The sequence below is a fragment of the Mytilus californianus genome, unplaced genomic scaffold (genome assembly GCF_021869535.1).
Source record: "Mytilus californianus isolate M0D057914Y unplaced genomic scaffold, xbMytCali1.0.p SCAF_5, whole genome shotgun sequence".
NCBI lineage: Eukaryota > Metazoa > Mollusca > Bivalvia > Mytilida > Mytilidae > Mytilus > Mytilus californianus.
This window is the reverse complement of record NW_026262701.1, coordinates 70744525-70765741: the sequence shown is the minus strand read 5'-3', so window position 1 is coordinate 70765741 and position 21217 is coordinate 70744525. Positions and strand designations below refer to the sequence as shown.

Genomic DNA, 21217 nt, shown 5'->3' with positions numbered 1-21217 from the left:
AAAACAAGAACCCCCAACAGAAAACGGAAGTGATGTCATGCGCCTTTGAAGGGTAAGCATGTTCTGCTCCACAATCGACAACAATTATTTCTAAGTAAGAGGTCAAATTTGGTTAAATATTGTCAGGCATCTAGGAAATATGTATCCGACTGTTTGTGACATTCAAATGATAATGATATAGAATACTAATTATTTTTCTCATTGATATCTTGACAGCCCAATATGCTTGCTCTTTTCTTTTCTTTTGGGATAACTGCTTTTAAAAGCACAAATCATGTTTGACAAATTAACACTGATTGCACAATCAAGACATTGCATTTAGTTAACATATATGTTAGAAAATGTTTTAAAAAATGTATTCGCTTGCAATAGCAATGGATTTTTATGCTTCCGTATAAAGAGCGAACGATACAATGAGATATTTATATGTCGAAGACAAACTGACAACGCCATGGCAAAAAAAAAACCCAAAACGACGAAAAGACAAAACACGTCTTCAAAACACAACAAAGAAAATCAAAGACTAAGCAACATGAAACCTCCCAAAAACCGTGTGTGATCTCATATGCCTTAAAGGGAAGGGTAGGCGGATCCTGCTTCCACACCTGGCACACGTCTTGTCGATCATGTAAGTACAAATTAGGCAATAAGTAACTTTTGTACACTTTTTACAGATTTTCAAAACTTGAAATGCGGTGAAAATTAAAAGGACACGGAATTTGAACCATCATCACACGCGTAAAGGTTTATCAAACTATGGGTTTGGCTGTCAACGGTATTCAATGTTACAAATTATGATTTGAATTAGGAAAAGTATAGTTCATAAAAAAAGAAGGAGAAGTGGTATGATTGCCAATGAGACAAATATCTACCAGAGTTCAAATGAATTGGATTAGCCTGTTACAGTAGAAGAAAAGACTAACCTGGCCTTGATCCTTGCAGCACAGCCTCTGTTTCCTCATAAATTGTGAATCAAAACGAGAACTAGGAGACAAAATTTCCAACAAAAAACTAAATATCATACACTTACCGTCTTGTGTTTCTGCTAAGTCTGGAGTATTTGTCATGGAATCTGCCGCACCGGATGACCATCCAATCACACGCAGCGTCGACTAAAATAAAATAAAAACCAGTTAACCTATAACTTTAAACTGGAAACCAGCATCAGTTGTGGGTAACTGCTAGTCGTTGTTAATGAATTTGTTCTGTAACTGAACTTATAAATATAAATATTTACTCAGCATATAGATTTTTAATTTGTCGTAAGGAGATTTTAACGATTAGACGATTTCTTCTACTTATTTGTATTATGTTAAGCAGTAGTCTTTTGTCGACAATCTTCGCTTTGGTATTTTAATTCCTAAATTTGTATGTAGATACATGAAGTATAATATTCACTTTTAAGTACAAGAGCTGAATGTATCTTTTTCGTGTATTTTAGCTTTGACTTTATCTTTTTCGCCGAAATGAATTCAACTGATTTGCATATCTTTTTCATTGCCATCAATTCCAAATAATGTAGTTAAGGATTCTCTGACTTCAAAACCATTTTTTTTTTATATTTGTAAGGCAAATAGTTTATTCCTGTGTTAACTATTAATAGGCTTAGTGAATATACAAGTTTGTTCGTTTAATAATATATGCTTTTTAATTTTGAATTTGTAGCGAAATGAAATGAAAAAAAATAAAATATTTACGTTATTTGACTTTGTTGCCATGATTGCATTTTGTTTAAAATTTGATATGAAGGGGGAAATGCTGTGCAAGCATCGTAGGAGCAATGTCCATAAACTGAGCATATAGGTTCTAGAAACGCAAAAGGTCAAACTGTCATGGTATGTGAGCTTATAAATATGTTATATTTTTTTTACCAAACTTATTTCTTATTCTCCCTAAACGTTTTCAATAGTATCTCATACAAACAATATATTAATAATGGAATTTTAATTAGAATATTAAAAGCAGCGAATCAGGCAGTCCAACAACAACGTCATTTGTTAAGTGACATCAATGAACCCAGTTTTCTGTGAAATAACCAGACTGAATTTAATATTTATTAACGCGGGCGTTATATCCATGCCTCATGAAGTGAGTCTCACGAAATATATGCATGAAATATTTGCCACTGGATGTTAAGCAAGCACCAATGAATCAACGAATAATTATAGTAGTTTTCTTTTCTTTATTGTTGTGTTTATAAGGTGTTGTCTTGTTCCAATTTCAAATGTCATACTTGTAATTAAATAGTATGGAAGATTTACATGTTTACTTACTGGATCAAGCCTTGAAAAACTTTCCAAACGGACCATCTCTTCTTCAGTTAATTGTCTTCTTCTTGTGCCGTTCTGTTGAGGGGTTTCGATATCTATTACAATATTTTCCTTTGTTTCAGTTTCACAATTTTTGTTCACAACATTGCCTTTGATATTATTTCCATTTTTATCACATTCCCGGACACCAAAAGCTTTCTTCGAGGTCCGCGTTTCTTCTGTAGGGATGTTTATGTGGGAATTGTTATCACTTTCCTGTGTCTGCGATTCTGATTTCTTAGAAACTGCAGCGTTGTTTTTGGAAGTCCTGCGTTTAAGCAAACGTAAAAGAATTAATTCCCTAAAATTAGTGAATTTATTTTTCCCTGCAATTTTGCATTCACTTTCAATGTTTGCAGGTGGCATTGTTTCTTCAGTTTATTTTTAGACCTGCGGCTGCAATTTCGACATTACTTTCTAATATATAATGCAATAAGACAGATCAACAAAAAAATCTAATAAAAATGCACAATCTCTTCTGTTTATTGTTTATGCTAATCTTTCTCTGTCGATTTATTGAAGTCCTATATTTTTCACGCTAACTGTTCTTTTGTTTGCCAATGTTGATCGCATTACATATTAATGCCTAAGCCATTGACTTATCTAATAGCTTATATTATGTATGTTCATATACAGTGTAAACCTTTATATCACCCAAAGTAACCCTTTCTAAGGGAAAAGAATTCGACTTTAAACTAAAATCAAATCAAGCAAAAGTGTTATATTTTAAAAGGGGAGATACATGTGTATAATGGTTTTATCTGATTTCTGTATGACAACTGAATTGTTTGTAAGAATGTCATATTTATTTCTGTTATTTACAAATTGATCTTTAAATGTATGTAAAAGTTTCGGAACAATAAGGTGAATTAAGGTTTTGAAATTTAGTATTATATGATAATGCAAGTTAATGACTCGAGCTTGATTGATCACAAAGGTTGTATAAATTCAAGAAGACTATATTGTTATGTTAAAATGTGTATTGCAATTTACAAATGTATGCTTGAAATGGGTCTTTAATGAGAGACATTTTGGTAAAGATAAGAATTCAAGCCATAGGAATTTAGTTTAAATTTATTTCGCTTATTTGAGTGCTTGTGTGTAAGTTATAGAATGTGGCATTGTTGGGGATAACAAAAAGTTGTGGACAATCAAATACGAGAGGTCGATTACAAACAGCTTCAAAAGAAAAACGACGAAAATATAAAAGTCCATAAAAAGCCGGACACATAAAACAAAAAATCGTGAGCAACACGCGAACCCATAAAAAAACTGATGACGCCCCGGTTCATCGTAAGGACAAGGTCACAGTGGAAGTGTGTAGGATATCGACAATTTTACGACTGCTTAAAGTTATGTTTTATAATCTTATTTTTTTTTCAATTTCTTATTGCTACACCGAAGCATTCTCTTTATTTGTTTTGTGGAATGAAAAAAAAACACACACAAAAGAGCACAATACAATCAAGGACGATACAGCTTAAGTTGTGCAGTTATAACTCGGTGAGAAAATTACAAACTTCAATCGAATACCATTTTTTATTTTCAATCCATGGGAACTTTTTGTCATACCCATTGCGTATATATACATATCTGCGACTTAAATGATTGAAGAACATTTAATTGATAATAGCTAAAGTGGTTCTTTTAATTTTTAATAAAGAATTAAAAATAAACTGTTTTTGTAGGTAATAAATAACTTTGTAATGAATAATCAATGAATTATAATCTTTCAACGAGATAACTGAATAAGTCAAATCAATAGAAATCATTATTTTAAATCGAGCTTTAAAATCTAATGCCGTTTTAAACGTTACAAAATAAAAACCTAAACTCCCATGCATTCCGGTTCCGCTCCGCTCCACACGCTTTCTCATTCTCTTCTATGGGACGTCCAGAGTTACAGAAACAATATCAAAACTGATAAATGATTACGTATGAGATTTCACTAAATTCTCTGTTAGGAAATTTGGTGTTACCTTAAATTTACTACTAAAAGGATATCACATCCTAATTTTTATGTTGTGTAGTTTATAATTTCGTAAATAGAAATACGGTCCGAACACACTTATTGGTTCTTTAAATAAACTTATTAATTTTACGTTATAGTAAGATATTCGAACAGTGCCTATAACATTCATTTTATTTCCATAGTTTAATATATACACAGGTCAACAGATTATATATATTGCTATCTAGTTTTTTTTACAATTGTGGTCCCCTTTCCAGTCGATTCTTATATAATTTTAGCATTGCACACTTGAGGTAAATTGTTTTTACAATACTGCATGCTGATTACTCTTTTTCCGTTGAAGATTTACTGATTGATATAAACCTGGGTTAGCATGGTCTATTTATTTGTTGAAATTGATCTTTGAATTATCCGAAGTTTCAGCCTGATAAACATGTTTTTTTTTTCAATTAAAGTTGGGCTTGGAAATATTGTTCAGTAACTGTAAGCCTCTTAAATCGGTATTTTGTGTCGTGTCATTTTGATTCGTTTTGTTTTTGTGTGTTTGCATAGTACCGAACTGATGAATCTTCGACTTTCAACATATTTTAATAGTGTGCTCAGTTGTTAGTAGATAGATATAAGAAAATGTGGCATGAGTGCCAATGAGACAACTCTCCATCCAAGTCACAATTTGTAAAAGTAAACCATTATAGGTCAAAGTACGGCCTTCAACACGGAGCCTTGGCTCACGCCGAACAGCAAGCTATAAAGGGCCCCAAAAATGACTAGTGTAAAACCATTCAAACAGGAAAACCAACAGTCTAATCTATATAAAAAACGAGAAATGAGAAACACTTATGAACCACATCAACAAACGACATCCACTGAACATCAGGTTCCTGACTTAGGACAGGTGCAAATGGACAGTTACGCATCTGTCCGATCTTATGGGAAGGGTTGAGCGCTTACAACTATGTTAAGCCCCGCCAAATTCTCTATGAGCCGCTCCCAAGAGAAAAATATGAAATCCGGTGGTTGTCATTGGTTGCTTTCGGCTATATCTGTTTTCCGTTTATTGTTTTAGCATAAATCAGGCCGATTGGGTTTCTCTGTGTAATTGTTTCACATTGTGTCATCCCATGACCCTTTTTTTAGCCTATTAAAAAACGGTATTGGTTTTCCTCATTATTGAAGGCCGTAAGGTGACCTGTGGCTGTTCACATTCTCAAGTTCTTTGTTCTTTTGGTTGATAGTTGTCTCATTGGCAATCATACCGCATCTCCTTTTAATTGAATTAAAAACATAAATTGAAATTGGTGAATTGATTTGATTACTGACTTATCAAAAAGAGGACTACAACTAAAATCTGCTGATAAATATTACACTAAGTCAAAAAGATTCATTTCATTTTCAAAGTCCTTAGTTCAAAAAAAGAAATTTAATCTAAAAAATATTTGACATAAAAAAATAGTTGCAGTGTTTACATGTAAGCTGATCTAATATCTCTAAGTAATGGAATATTTGTTTAATATCATAAAAATATTCATAGTCACTTTGAAAATTAAGATTTTACCAATAATGTTAATGGAAACAAAATTATATGACAAAATAAAAAAAATTAGATACAATTTTCGTACGGTCAAGTTTTTTTGTATACTACTCCTCTTGCAACTTACCCACAGACAGGTAGAAAATTTGCCGCATTTTCTGGTACAATCCAAAATTTCTTATATAAACTAGTTATCAAAGTTTCTGTTTGAAAATCTGTCATATACATAGATCCCATGATAAAGTATAATAAATTTTATAATAAGATATGTCCATCTTTCAAAAATTAATCAATTTCAGTCAATCACAATGTAAAATTCATATATCTACATTCCATGCAACAATGTTAACCGTTTAACCAACATCTATGTCACGTTTAATTTTAAGGTATATGCTTTTGTTACACGCATATTTCTAAGATGATTAACTTGTTGCGTGCAAGCAATTTTTTAATCAGCAGACATTCCAAATATACTTTTCTGTTAAAATCAAATAAAAGTGGAGACGACCTTCGTGGCCTAAACGGCCATCACTCAAACCTTGTTTCCATTTTTAAAAACTTGAATCAATGATTTTGTCATTAAAATTGATTTTCCATTCTTTTAAAGATCAAATTTTATTTGAACAGTCCTGGAAGGATTGTTTTATGTTGTCGTTAACTAATATATCCCCTCTTCCTTAAGATCAAGTGCTCTACAAAATCTCGACGCGATTGCATGTTTAGCGCTTAAGAATGACAGTGGGAATAGGTGTTGATAATTTATTACAACTCTGCGAACAATCTCCGTGCGATTTTGGCACGAAAAGTAAATCTCAATTTCTCGTTAATTCATATTTATTTCATTTAAATACGCCATTAATCAAATGGAGTTTAATTGAAAGTGCATCTTGCTGAATGAGAGATTGCAGATTTACGGTGCGCAAACTTCTTTATTTGGCGTGTCATGTGGTCATCAACTGATACAGAATTTCAGAATTTTAAGAATGTTTAGAATAGAATATAAAAATAAGAAGATGTGGTATGCTTGCCAATAAGACAACTCTCCCCAAGAGACCAAATGACACAAAAATTAACAACTATAGGTCACCGTACGGCCTTCAACAATGAGTTTATATATATACATGTTTTTGGTGTACACTTTGATTGTCAATTGATAAAGAATTTCAGAATTTCAAGAATGTATAGACGTATACATGTATTTGGTGTAGACTTTACATTATAAAATTATAATAATCATTGATAGTGACAGCTCGATAAAAGCACTTGTCCAAATTTTGACAATGTCTGGAACAGCCGTAACAGACTCGTTAAAAAAGACAGAATAGCGGAACTAAATAATGACAGATCATTTACGAAATAAAATCCCTTTGAAAAACTATTGTTTACATATGTGCTGTAAATTAGAACATTAAAGAATATGATAAGGTAAATAAATCATTTAAAATGGTTCCATAAAACGGCCCAGACTACAGGGGAGGTAACCCATTTTTTTCTTTGATCGTTCAAGATTGAAGTCAAGAGACAAGTATACATATCGGCGTGGGATGTTTGTCTAAATCTTTGCTTTTTTAGTCCTTTTGACTCTTGCGTAACACTCTACATTCGAGAATGAACACCAGCAAAGATATTTCAAAAGAAAATGTAAGACGTCAGAACTCAGAAATGAAATAGGCGCATCACATATATTATTCGTAAAAAAATGACTATATTTTATCAGTTCAAGAATCATTTCATTAAACACAGATTTCAAGAAATATTTTGATAAATTACAGAAAATATGGGGGTCAAAGTTGATGCTATAGTCTATTTGTCTTATGTTTTTATTTAGATTTTTGCATTTATATTAAGATATAAGCAACAGCTTTATCTTAGAGATAATTAACTACAAAATAAGATTGTTATGTGAATCTTTTTTACGGTAGGCTGTTAATAATATATACTTTTGGCGAACACTATGTAAAATTGTAACTTTGGTCAAGTATGTTAATTCGACAACGAGGGGGGTTAACGACATTGACTACCCATGAGGGTATTGCACGGTCGGTATGTTAATTCCAGTGTATATATATTTATTCTAATAATCTTAATCAAGAATCTTGCATTTTGATTGGTTGAATACCCAGGCGTAAATAAACACCTCATTCTAGCTAAACTTTACAACCGGATATAAAATTAAGCATATAAAATTTCCCCCAAAAATGAATTATGCCAAAATTGCAAAAATATTAAGATTTTGCCAAGATTGCAAAAATATTATAATTTGGAAAAAATTTATTAAAAAAAAAATTCCAATTTTGCCAAATTTCTAAAAATAAAAAAAGTAAAAAAGGTAATATTTGACAACACAGCATCTTCGGTGTGAAGAAATGTGAAGTGGGATTTCTTCATAGATTTTTTTTTTAATTTTACACGCCGGTATTAAAATGAGTGATTTTTTTTTCAATTTTACACGCCGGTATTAAAATGAGTGAAGAAATAAATTCGTAACACCGGTGTTCAAAATTCATACACCCTGTGCGCCATAGGGTGTCTCGATTTTCAACACCGGTGTAAAATTCCGTACACCCCTGAATACACCAAGATAACTAGTATTCCATGTTGTTTTGTCGTATAAGATCGTATAACGTAACGACCCAATAATTTGAGAGTTGAAATAATACATGTATTACAATTTGATTTTTTATTCTTAAAGATTATCATTTATAATCCTTTTATGACAACGTTGATGTTCTTGAAGAAAGTTTCAAGGAGATTTTCGTGATGAATTATCATAATAAGGTAATTTTGGAAAGCATTTTCAATTACAATAAGTGCTATGTCAATAATTTTAACTATAAACACTCAAAACTGTCAATATTTGTTTGCTTTTAAAAAAATAAAAAGACATTTTTACTTCATGTTCGACGTTGTAATTACAAAATTGATTCGAAAACTTGAGCTTAGATCAAAAAGGTTACCTTATGATGGAATTCGAAAAATTTTAATGATAAAAAATTATTCAGTTCGCTCTAAAATCATGAATATGATTTTGGCCATTATAGAGATAATAAAAAAAAGGTATTTTGGTAATGTTGTCTTTGTAGCTTTTAAAGTTTTTGTTTTAGTGTTTTCAAGTGCGGGATGTCTTGGTTGAGTGAAAGGTGTTCTTTAAACATTCTCGGTGATCAATTTTGAATTATTATAACATGAATATCGGAGAAAACCATCAGCCTTGAACTTGAACATGTAGCTGACAAAAATTATGAAATATCTGTAACTATTGTTGGAATGCTTTTTGCCATTTTAAAGACAGAAGCGACTCTCAAACAGGTTCCGTATTGTGTAAATTGGACTCTTAAAAACAGATCAGGTTGTGTTAGCTTTTCTTGGGGAGGGTTTTTTGTTTTTAGTCTTTGTTTTTGCTGAAGGAGGCCGGTTTTGGGGTTTAGGTCGTATTTTATTCATTGTTATGCGCTAACTAAAGAGCATTATGCTTTCTGGTCTGTACGTCTGACCGTCCGTTAGTTCGTCTCGTCACGATCATGTAAAATATTTTGTTCAGTTAGTTGGTGCACATGTTTATTGTGACATGAACGTCTAAAATCATATTCCAAATTATGGTTTTAATCGCGATTACACGATTAACAGAACTAAAATATGACAGTGGGAAATAAGTGCTATCTCAGGTTAAAGTTTTTGGTTAATGTAGTTTACCATGAAAATTTAGTCACATCAAATTGAAACTTAGTATACATGTTCATTTATTTTGTATTTGCATTGTATCATAGATCAAATTTATTTGTTTAGTGTATGTTCACCGGTGTTAATATGTCTTTTGATTGAGTTAAGCCATTTCAATTGATCTTTTATAGTGTGTTTTTCTATGTTGTGATGTTACACTATTGTTTCAGATAAGGGTGAAGGTTTGGTTCCATTAAAACGTTTAAACCCGCTGCAATGGTTTGCACCTGTCCTAAGTCAGGAATCTGATGTTCAGTAGTTGTCGTTTGTTGATGTGGTTCATAAGTGTTTCTCGTTTTTCGTTTTTTTTATAGATTAGACCGTTGGTTTTCCCGTTTGAATGGTTTTACACTAGTAATTTTTGGGCCCTATATAGCTTCCTTTTCGGTGTGAGCCAAGGTTCCGTGTTGAAGACCGTACTTTGATCTATAATGGTTTACTTTTATAAATTTTGACTTGGATGGAGGGTTGTCTCATTGGCACTCATACCACATCTTCTTATATCTATCATTTGCAGATTGATTTTTAAATTATATTACAAATACGATTTTGAACCACATTTAGCGGTTAACTAAACACGGACATAGGATATTGCGAGTGTTGCAAAGTGTCCTATGGAAACCAGTTAAAGCTATCTGGGGCCCTGTTTAAACAATGTGCTGTGCATAAAAAAACCAAAGAGTTATGTTTAAACCATTGTAAACACTTCAAACAAAGAAGTTTCTTACTTTAATTTGTGTTTGAAAAATTGGATCATAAACTATACAAATTTCAAAATGTTCACTTTCTAGTTTTCTTCCCTCAGCTCATTGCTGGGGACCTTTGTTTTTGAAGCACTTGACCCTAACAGGAAGTTGTCTAAGTGACTGTTTTTTCCGGATTGGACTAAATAGCGATAAGGAGTATAAAGTTGATTTGATAATAATTTTTTCTATCTAAAAATTGACATCTTACGTGTGATGACAAGTTGATAATTACTCATTGGGATCTACCAAAAAAGCTAAGAAAGGAGTAAACTAGAATTTTTATTTCAAGTAAAGTAAACAAGTATCTTTTTATTTTCAAAATTGGCTGCATTATGTATATAAAAAAACTTTCTTGCCAAAGACGGAAAATTCTTGGTTTTGCTGCACCGTGTGTGCATTTTTTTTTATCTTTAATTTTATGACTTCGCAACATGATCTTAACATGTTAAATAATGTAAGTTTAATCTCAGGAGCTTTTATTATGAGTAATTATGTGGTATCTTCCATGTTATTCTTGATGCACTCCAAATTATTAATTTACAAATAAAAAACCCAAAGAAGTACTAGCGCTTACTTATATATAACAAAAAGAAAATGTGGTATGATTGCCAATGAGACAATTCTCCACTAAGAACCAAATGACGTTGAAGATTAACAACTATAGGTCACCGCGTGGCCTTCAACAATGAGCAAAACTTATACCGTATAGTAAGCTATAAAAGGCCCCGAAATGACAAATGTAAAATAATTCAAACAAGAAAACTTACGGCCTGATTTATGTACAAAACTCTCCCCTAAACGGGACAGTTGTGTAACAATACATCATCAGAACAAACTATAAAAATCAGTTAAAAGGACTTCACTCAGATATCAGATCGATACAGACTATAAAAATCAATGAAATGGACTTCACTCAGATATCAGATCGATACAAACTATAAAAATCAATGAAATGGACTTCACTCAGATATCAGATCGATACAAACTATAAAAATCAATGAAATAGACTTCACTCAGATATCAGATCGATACAAACTATAAAAATCAATGAAATGGACTAAAAAACCTAACAAAAACACACAAGACATAAAGTACAAATCTTATTTCAATGTTATTTATTTTATATAAAAATGAAACTCTGCTTACCGTAACAAACAGAATCATCGAGATTATAAGACATTATACTTTTCTTACCTTTACAAATTTAGTTCCCGATTTCATGACAAAGTTTTAAATTCTTTGTGTTATTTCAACCTATGATCCAATCTACTCACGATTCCTTTATTTGATACAAAAAAGTCAGCGCATAACAATAATTGAAAGTCAATTAGTCCCTAATAATAGGTAGCAGTTTGTATTAATAATTGTTTTTTTGTGATATAAACAAATGCATAATGATATTCTACCGTTAGGAACAAGATCAATTTCATGTAGGTAAAACCAATACCTTTGTTGTCTTTAAATTACAAACCAAAATGTGTCAAGTTTCTTAGGGCACTGGGTAAAAGGCCGCTATTTATAATGTAAATATAACAAATCAAATTTAAAGTAATTTTATTTAATTACAATCAAAGTTACTTTTGACATTCACGCTGAAAAAATCTTACACACTTTGATTTATTTTGGCAGTAAATCCGTTTTATATATATATGAACAGTATGCTTTCTTTGTAATGCTTCTTCAATTTTTTTTTATTATGCGGCTCTTGTGATCGTCTATTTTTTTTTTCTCTAGTTGTAATAATAAGAAATCGTCTCGGGCAACGAATGATAACATTTGTTGAATTGCATCGAAAGAAATATATCTCTTACATTGATTTACATTCACGTGTTTATGGATGAATATCAAAGAGTTTTGGTCTCGCTGCAAAGTTTATCGTTTTGGACATTATACTTCCAGTAAACGTCAAGATAAAGTCATTATGCTTCCAGTAAACGTCAAGATAAAGAACAGCAACAGAAACACTGTTATTCTAATATATGTTCTTTTTGGTTTTCCGTGAGATTATTCTCATGTATATTCACGGCATACCTCTTCCCATCCAATATCATATTAGATATATTAAAGGATAACATTTACTCCTCGAAATAAATCTTATCTCTAATTTCTATTTTAAACTTGCTAGCATTGTCGTCTGTTAACCACGCTTAATATAAAAATAAGAAAATGTGGTGTTATTGCCAATGAGACAACACTCTACCAGAGACCAAATGACGGTAGAAGTCAACAATTATAGGACAGCTCTCTCTCTCTTTAAAGCAAAAAAAAAACTTACCTGTACAAGATAAGGGCACACCGTGACAATGTTGTCTTTTATGTTTTTTACACTTCTTAAAATCAAACTACAAAAATCAGTTGAAAAGGAATTAACTTATCAGATCCATCCAAAGCAGAAAAACATCTAACAAAAAAACCAGACCGGACGTAGCAGGGAGTTTATACATTCGTCACAACAAAAAAGACACGAAGTGCAGATCCGAGATTACTCGCAATTACCGACTGCTAGTTCAAAGCCAATAATAACTAATAAAAAAGCATGTATCTAAGACTAAAATATCAATCAGTAAACATCCAACATCCAACATCCAATGGATTAAATGTAAAAGTCAGAGAATAACAGGCTCTTTTCACTTCTAGTTCTATAAAGCAACGGATAAATGGACATTTGCAATGAAATATTGTCCAAAAATGATATTGTAGATGAACATGTACCTTTTTAAAATTAAAGCTAAAATGAATTTCATGTAATATATTTCTGTTTAATTTACAATCTTACCGCATAAGACAGGTGTGTAAAATGCAAATTAATTAAGGTAAAGAGTTATAGAATATAAATTTATTAATTCATATTTTATAACACACTATATTTTCGCCTGGGACTAGTGCAATAAATTATTGGTCCCAGGTGTTCTCCCAGAATTCAAATATCAAAAACTTACCCAACAGAATATTATACTCCTTTCACCTTAAGTGTCAAAAATCTTTATAATCTCTCTATTTTTGACAGTTGGGAGTCATGTTAATTATTTAGTTTCAACCTTCAACCTTTTATTGACAAAACTTTGGGTTGAGTTTTGCACACCTTGTACCATGTTCAGTCGACCAATAATTAGAATTTGAAACAATATTGTTATTTCAGTAAAGATAAGAGTCACTTGGATTTTAAAATATTTATAATGACATATATATTGAAGTTTTAAAATTATGTAAATTGACTCTGAGAAATAGAATTTCAATTGCTACAATTATTGTCTCGCCAAGGTTTTCCTTTTGTAGCATTTTCGGTGTCAATAGCTTTAAAATGTTGATTTTAGGATTTCCGATACTACTCAATCAAAGATTTAATAATATTCGTCATTGCCAAACTAATATTTTGGTTCCTTTAATTTCTTTGTCGAAGTTAACGATTGTTTTGCACCAAAGATTTAAAATCGGATACTTGCTACTTTTTATTCATTGAAATTTTTGTTCCGTTCGAAATTATTGATACTGTGAAATAAAAAAGATATTATATCTTTCCTATAGTGAGTCAAGTATGTACTGCTTATCTACTTAACAATACACTCTTTATATTCGAAAACTGATTTAGCCAGTCATGATTATTTTTTATCTTCAAGTATGCTCAATTAGGTCTTTTTTTTTATTATTATAAGAATGTCTTTATCTGCACTAAGACGTCGTTAAAATGGCAAAACAATCAATCCATTTTTATTTAAATCGCAATACATGTAGAGAGGTCGCACACTTTATACTTCACATAATAAAATTGTGTTTCGAATTTGATACTAATTTACACTCAACCCATCCAAAACGATTAAAAGCAGATTGTAAAAAAATGAATAGGTAAGATTCTAGATGTTACACCATGAATATGGAACCTACTATTTAATTTTGAAAGAAAAAAGATGAAATTTTATTCAGACCATACATTTTTTTGTACAAAATACAAGTCAGATTATATTACTTCAAATATCATACATCGGATTCTTTAATTTAAATTTGAATAAAACGAATAGAAAATTGTTAGTTCGTTTTATTGACCTTTCAAACCTATATTGATTTGATATACTCATACCTTTGAGTTACAAGATCTAACAATACTGTTCGAAATTTGATTTGGTAAAAGAAGTGTTCTACATATATATATATATATATATATATATATATATATATATATATATATATATATATATATATATATATATATAAAATAATTTTTTCGTTGATGGCAGATCGTTTGAATTTTTCCACACCGTACCTTCATCATAGAAGGAGAGTAGCGGATTCACCCGAGGATTGCCGATTGCCTTTTATACCTCACGTCCTATTTTATTTAAATTAATCAGTTAAATTTGATTAATCGAACTTTGTGAGAAGAAGTACATTAAAGAACGCATAATCCGAATGTAATGAAAATCATAGTATGAACGAAAATCGACACCATAGATCTACGCGATTGATCTGCGAACTAAGTATTAATTGTCTCTAACTTGATGAATGTGTCTTTTGCGTATCCTAAATTTACATCAATACATATATTCCCTATTGAAATATAATAGTTTGTCTGTAATACTCAAGATTAAGCCTTAAGTGCGTAAATTAACCTTTACAATTTCAAGTCTTTGAGCTCTAGACGCGTTTTTCATCTAAAAATGAAATTTTAGAAATTCAAAAAAAAAACATGCATCGTAATTTTTCGCTATGTCACATTGTGCTCTAAGTGTCACCAACTATACCTCCTCATATAATCTTATAAAAAAAGTACATTGACACTACAGTACATATTTAGGCATAGCTGAAATATGAGGAAAAAAGTTGCCAAAAGAGAAAGAAGGAAAATCATGTCACCTACCTTGAACATACCCTAGGTTCTAATTCTAGTATTTGGCAACTTTCCTTCATAATAAAAATATTACATCTATATATTTCAGATAAATTTCTTGAGGTATCAATAAACCATATTAGATAAAATCTTCAATCGATTTAATTGAACACGAAAATTTCATTAAATCTCATATAATTCCTTAAAACGTTTATTGTTTATTGATTATTGGTAAGAATTAAACTAGGTTTATGAAGAACGAGTTGGTTCTGTTACACAAATGTTGACTTTGACAGGTATATATTATAAAGTAACTTTTAACGTGACTTTTGATATACAGGAAGGTATGAAATATTACCCAACTTATCAAATATGACAGAAAAATTTGATAAACAATAATTAAAGACAGTGTCAAAGTCACTCGTATATAGTACGATGTATTAATTCATTCGGTTTGCAATGATATTTGTTTTATCACATTTTAAAATATTCTGATAGAAAGTCATGGTACATAATACATACATAGAGTATCCACGATGCACATTGATCATGGTTTATTATCTTGTTTTGTGGCAATTCGGTTTAGTTCCCATTGTTTGAAAATTTTGGTCTTTCACGAAGAAAATCCATTAGTCACACACTTTAATTATCATGTTTGGTTAACCGTATTTTCAAACTGAATTCATATGTGCACACTTACAATTTTTACACCTATGATATGTGATGGGCGGAAGGACCTCTTTCGGGACGTCGGAATGGCCTTTATTTATTCGTGAATCATCGAGTCGGGATTTACCCTTCTCAGGAATTAAGGATTAATATTTCGGGATCTGGGAAAAGATGCTTTAATTTTTTTTCGGGAATCCGGGATGACACCTCCTCCCGCCTGCCCTCATATGTGGCACGTAGCTTCATTCGTGTAAGCAGTATATAAAACCTGGTCTTTCTAGAACATAAAAAATGTGCATTGTACTTCTTACTAAAATTTAACGGTCTTGGGAATATGTTATCATTTTTTCATATTTTTAAATATTATTCTTAAAAGTACTTTTGAGATAATTGAAATAGTGCCATTTTGAAATAAAACTAAAGAAAAAGGTGTTAACTCACATAATCTTTCTTATCTTGGACTGGCACTTTTTCTTTACATATAGAATAAGCGTCAAAGGGGTACCCAGTCGACGTCGCTCTTGATTGGCTGATGAAATACTCCGACATTTTTTCCCCAGTTTTATAACTTCTTTTGAATCTATATCTTCGCTACGTCCCACTTCAGATATAGTTTCAAAGTCGATTGTATTTGACGAGCGTTTATAATGTCTGTCCACAATATCAGGATTTTCCACAGTCGTCTGTAGGTTTAAAGATTTGCTAGCTTCAATTTTTATTCTTGACCTTGTTTCTTTATCCTTTGCAATCTTATTTTGGTTGGTAAAATTTAATGCATCCAAAGAAATATTTTGCTCTTGTGATAAAATGGAATTACGACAGTTCAAATTTTGAGAATTACTGTTTCTGTCTCGTATACTATTATCACTAGATGCAGAACTGAATAAGATTTGTTGGGGTTCGTTAGCTAACTGGATAATTCCATGGTCATTTTCGGTATTCTGTGTGCCTGGGGAACAGAGGAAGCTGGAATCATTTGTTTCGGATTTATCTGAGCCAACAGCTTTATGTTTGCACAGATTTTTGCCGACAAAGTTTTCTTGTTTTTGAGACGATTCCATTGTATAATCATTAGGATAATGAGCTATTTCAGCATTTGCTTTTAGTTCTGTTCTTTTATAGTCGTAATTATCAATTCTATTATTGTCGGATTTGTCTACTTTTTCAGTACTATCAGTTATTGTACAAGTAGATTTTTCTTTACACTTTTCTTTTGAACTGTGTGAATTGTTGATGTCCTGCTTGTCTGTCATTGCAAAATTTCCGGAACACGTTTGATCATTGTCTGTTTGCCCAAAGTTTGTGGTATCAGGAACATTGGGTAGATTATTTCCGTTGGCTTCCTCAGTTTCTGAAGTTGGTAAAGTAGAAATTGATTTGGTATTGTCATCAAGAGATGAACACTCATCGGATTTATTTTCAACTTCGTTGACCTCTGCTTCCATGACAATTGGCACAACACTGTTTTTGCAGCAAACTGAACTTGTACAGATAGAGTTATCCCAACAACTGGAATCTGATTCCAAATGATTATGAGTGTCAGATAGCGGTATACTTCCGATCTCTCTAATTGGACCAACACTGTTCTTGCAGCAAATTAAACTTTTACAATTAGAATCATCACAGAAACTTGATTGACTATCCAGTTTATCAAGACTATCAAATTTTCGTAAACTTCTTCTATTCTCTTGTACCGGGTGGATGCTGGCTTTGCAACAAACTGAGGTCAAACAATCAGGATAATTCAGAAGAGTGGAATTTTGTTTGTTCAACTCATTAAGACTATCAAAGTGTGGTGAGTGTTTACTTTCTTCTATAGGGTGAACACTATTGATACAACAGACAGAACTAGAACAAACAGAATTATTAGCATTAAACGTTTTGTAAAATGCAGGACAGCTTCGACTTCGCCTCGAGAGTTCATCATGTTTTGCGGGTGATGGACTAACGCAGTTCCGTTTTCTAATAATAATATTCCGAAGTCGACTTCTACCTTTTCGTTCTTGTTTAGGTTTTGTGGCATTCATGGTCTGTTCATTTAATTCACTGTCGAGTGTTTCGATTTGATTTTCAGATTCACTGTCTTGATGTTGTCTATCCAGACTGTCCAAATTGCTGCTATACGAAGTCTTGTCAGAAAGTTGCCAAAATGTCCCAGTAGATTTGGTATGAAATTTGCCTTTTATGCTTGGCTCCTCTTTTTCGTCTTTCGGTTTTTCATTACTAGTTAATCCTCGGGGACTTGTGTGTGTTTGTTCATGGGAAACAACATTGTGAACATAAACTCGTTCTCTAAAGTTCTTTTCATCTTGTTCGGAATCGAAAGGAACATATCGTAAATCCTGTTGTGATGAAGATTGTGACATATTATGATATTCCAGATTTATATTGTTATCAGTACTTTGAAGATCATTTTCATCCATGTTTCCATCACATAAATGATCATTACAGTATGTGGATGGTTTTACTTGATTTTGAGATGTTTGGTGTTCAGTCTGGTCAGGCTGTGTACTGTCATTTTGGTTGTCAGATTGTAAATGCTGCGTAGAATTTTCTTCGATTATCTCTGTGTTACTTTTACTATTTACTAAGCTGCAATCGCAAGTCTCTAAATTTTGTGAAGTATTCACAGATTGAACATAAATTGTTTTAGAGATATCTGCGGTCAAAATCGAGGCTTCATGATTTAAATTCTCAAAGGAATCCGTTTCCAAGGACCAACTGTCGGTTTTCTTTATATTTGAACAATGTGTACTGTCATATTGGATGTGAGATGGTAATTGCTGTGGAGAATTTTCTACGATTTTTTCTGGAAGATTTTCACTACTTACTAAATGGCCATCCTCAGTATCTAACTTTTTTGCTGTATCCACTGACCGAACATAAATTTGTTGAGGATTATCTGTGTTCGAAAACGATGTTTCATTAGCTTGTTTTAAATTCTCAAAGTCATCCGTGTTCGTGGACTTAATATCGGTAATGTTTATATTTGAACAATGTGTACTGTCATATTGGTTGTCAGATAGTGATTTTTGTAGATCGTATTCTTCGAGTTTTTCTGGATCACTTTTAGTATTGATTAAGCTGTCATTGATATTCTCTAAATGTTTTGCTGTAACCACAGACCGAACATAAATTTGTTGAGTGGTATCTGTGTTCGAAAACGATGTCTCATTATCATGTTTGATATTCTCAAAGTCATCAGTATTCGGGGACCTAATTTCGGTATTAATATTTGAACAATATGTACTGTCATATCGGTTGTCAGATAATGATTTTTGTAGATCATTTTCTTCGAGTATTTCTGTATCATTTTTAGTATTTATCAAGCTGTCATCGGTTGTCTCTACATTTTCTGTTTTAACTTCAGACCGAACAAAAAGTTGTTTAGAGGTATCTGTGTTCGAAAGCCATTTTTCATGAGCATATTTTGAATTATTAAATTCATCAGTTTTCAATGACTTAATTTCGGTACTAATATTTGAACAATGTGAACCGTCATATTGGTTGTCAGATTGTAATTGCTGTGAAGAATTTTCTTCGAAATTTTCTGGATAATTTTTACAATCTATTAAGCTGTCATCGTTAGTTTCGAAATTTTCTGTAGTAACCATAGGTCGAATAAAAATATGTTTAGAGGTATCTGTATATGAAAGCGATGTTTCATTGGCATGTTTTAAATTCTCAAATTCATCGATGTTCGAAGACCTAATGTCGGCAGTTATAATATTTGAACAATCAGCATTTCGAACATGTTTCGCTGATGAAGGCCGTTTGTAAAATTGTTGTTCTATTCTGTCATTGTGCATATTACTGTGCTTTAGATTTTTAATTTTTCTATACATTTTATCTTTATAACTAATTGGTTCAGCTGATTTGGGACGTCTATAAAGTCGCTCTATTTTATCAATATCTCGAGTACCTTTATATCTTAAATGGAATTCCTCTTCTGTGTCATTATCACCACTATCTCTATTGGATGAATTATTTACACGCGTATAAGTGCTTTGGTCTGGGTTAAACAGATCACGACTAAATTGTGAACGTGTATCTAGATGTCTCGATATATCCATCTCAGGAGAGGGCGGACTTGTATCGTTAATTTCTGCGTCATTCAATGCCATGGCAGATAAGCAAATTATACTGGCAGTATTCTATTATTCTACATAGATAAGCACAACGTTTTTCATTTTGATTGCTTATGGCATCAATGTTATGCCCAAAGAGATTTCCAATTGGGTGAACATTTTTCTCTCGCAAGGGTTATCATCGAACACATTTATTGATCCTCCATTTATTCAGTATAAAATATGACGAAAAGGCTTACCACTTATGAGACATCCAATATCCCGACGAGGAATATTACTGATAAAAATCCAGATCATTCGGTATTTCCCTTAGCATTACAAGTAATATGCCTTGAAACTGTTTTATTATTGATCTCAAATCAATCACTGGTTATTCTTTCTATACCTTTATAAATCCGATTACCAATTAATCCAAAACATAAAATCTGCATTCCAACTTTTGATCTCTTTATGTAATACATAAATAAGTTTCCCTCAATGTGCTAAACGTCAATAGCTATCCGTTTCAACACAGTATCTGCTTATCCAAATCAATGCTTTTCGCGCAGACGACTGTTTCCATGTTGACGTTTTGCACTTGTCAAACTAAATGCATGTTTCGAATAAAAAGGTTTGTAATTGAGAAAGGCAAAATGTCTATCTTAGGGAGTACAATAATAAAATATCTTTTTTGTTTTATTTAAATTGCTGAAATGAATACAAGATGATCGGACCAAGGGAAGGCACGGTCGCGTGTGGCGAGCACAGTTGGTCGAGTGACTCCATTCAACAACGGTGATCCAACTCATATCCAATCGCATTAAATTAAAGTTAGGTTAATTAGGATCAATTGTTTTTCTTCAATTTAATCATTTGTATTAAATGATATTTAATATAAATATAACTAGTTCACGTTGTCAGTTAAAAAGATAGCATAACCTCTTTCCACGCGAGATATTAAATGCAATGGTTCGTTTATAATCTAGCTTTTGTTATAATGTAATATATTTTGGCAAACTTTGAAACACCTTCAGCATTATGGGCATATATAAAGAATTGATGTCAGTCATCGGTCTTTAAAAGTTTTTATAATAACAGTTACTTTGAAAGCTTGTCGATGTTATAACCACGAATACATGTATGTGATACATACTAGAGAAGGGCTAGGGTTAAAAGTCTTTATTTTTTCAGTAAATTATACAATGGTTGTTTTATGGTTAAATTTGAATTTTTGTGTGTCTTGAAATGTACTTTAATTTAAGACAACCACTGCTGTCCATCAACCATTTAACTGTGTAAACAGATACTATTCACACATTTAAGTACAAGGCGTATCTGGAAAATCAGAAGTAAATATGCTTTTAAACAAAATATTAAAAAC

The 21217-nt window shown here is 31.8% G+C and overlaps 2 protein-coding genes across 7 annotated transcripts in view; both read right to left on the bottom strand.

Moving 5' to 3' along the window:
• LOC127701261 (interaptin-like) overlaps window positions 1-20449 on the bottom strand; it is a 42012-nt gene extending 21563 nt beyond the window's left edge. For 2 of the 6 annotated variants that reach the window (XM_052205086.1, XM_052205088.1), the window contains exons 1-3: window positions 16211-20449; window positions 2274-2577; window positions 1031-1112 (exon numbers count right to left, since the gene is read on the bottom strand). In XM_052205086.1, coding sequence (XP_052061046.1) covers window positions 1031-1112; window positions 2274-2577; window positions 16211-19893 — 4069 coding nt within the window. In that variant the 5' untranslated portion in view covers window positions 19894-20449. Of the gene's footprint in view, window positions 1-1030; window positions 1113-2273; window positions 2782-16210 lie in introns of those variants that run through there. The other 4 variants (XM_052205087.1, XM_052205090.1, XM_052205089.1 and 1 more) reach the window with 3 other exon arrangements.
• The window catches only part of LOC127701324 (mitochondrial ribosome-associated GTPase 2-like), a 560717-nt gene that overhangs the window by 327837 nt on the left and 211663 nt on the right, over window positions 1-21217 (bottom strand). The gene's annotated exons all lie outside the window — the stretch shown is intronic.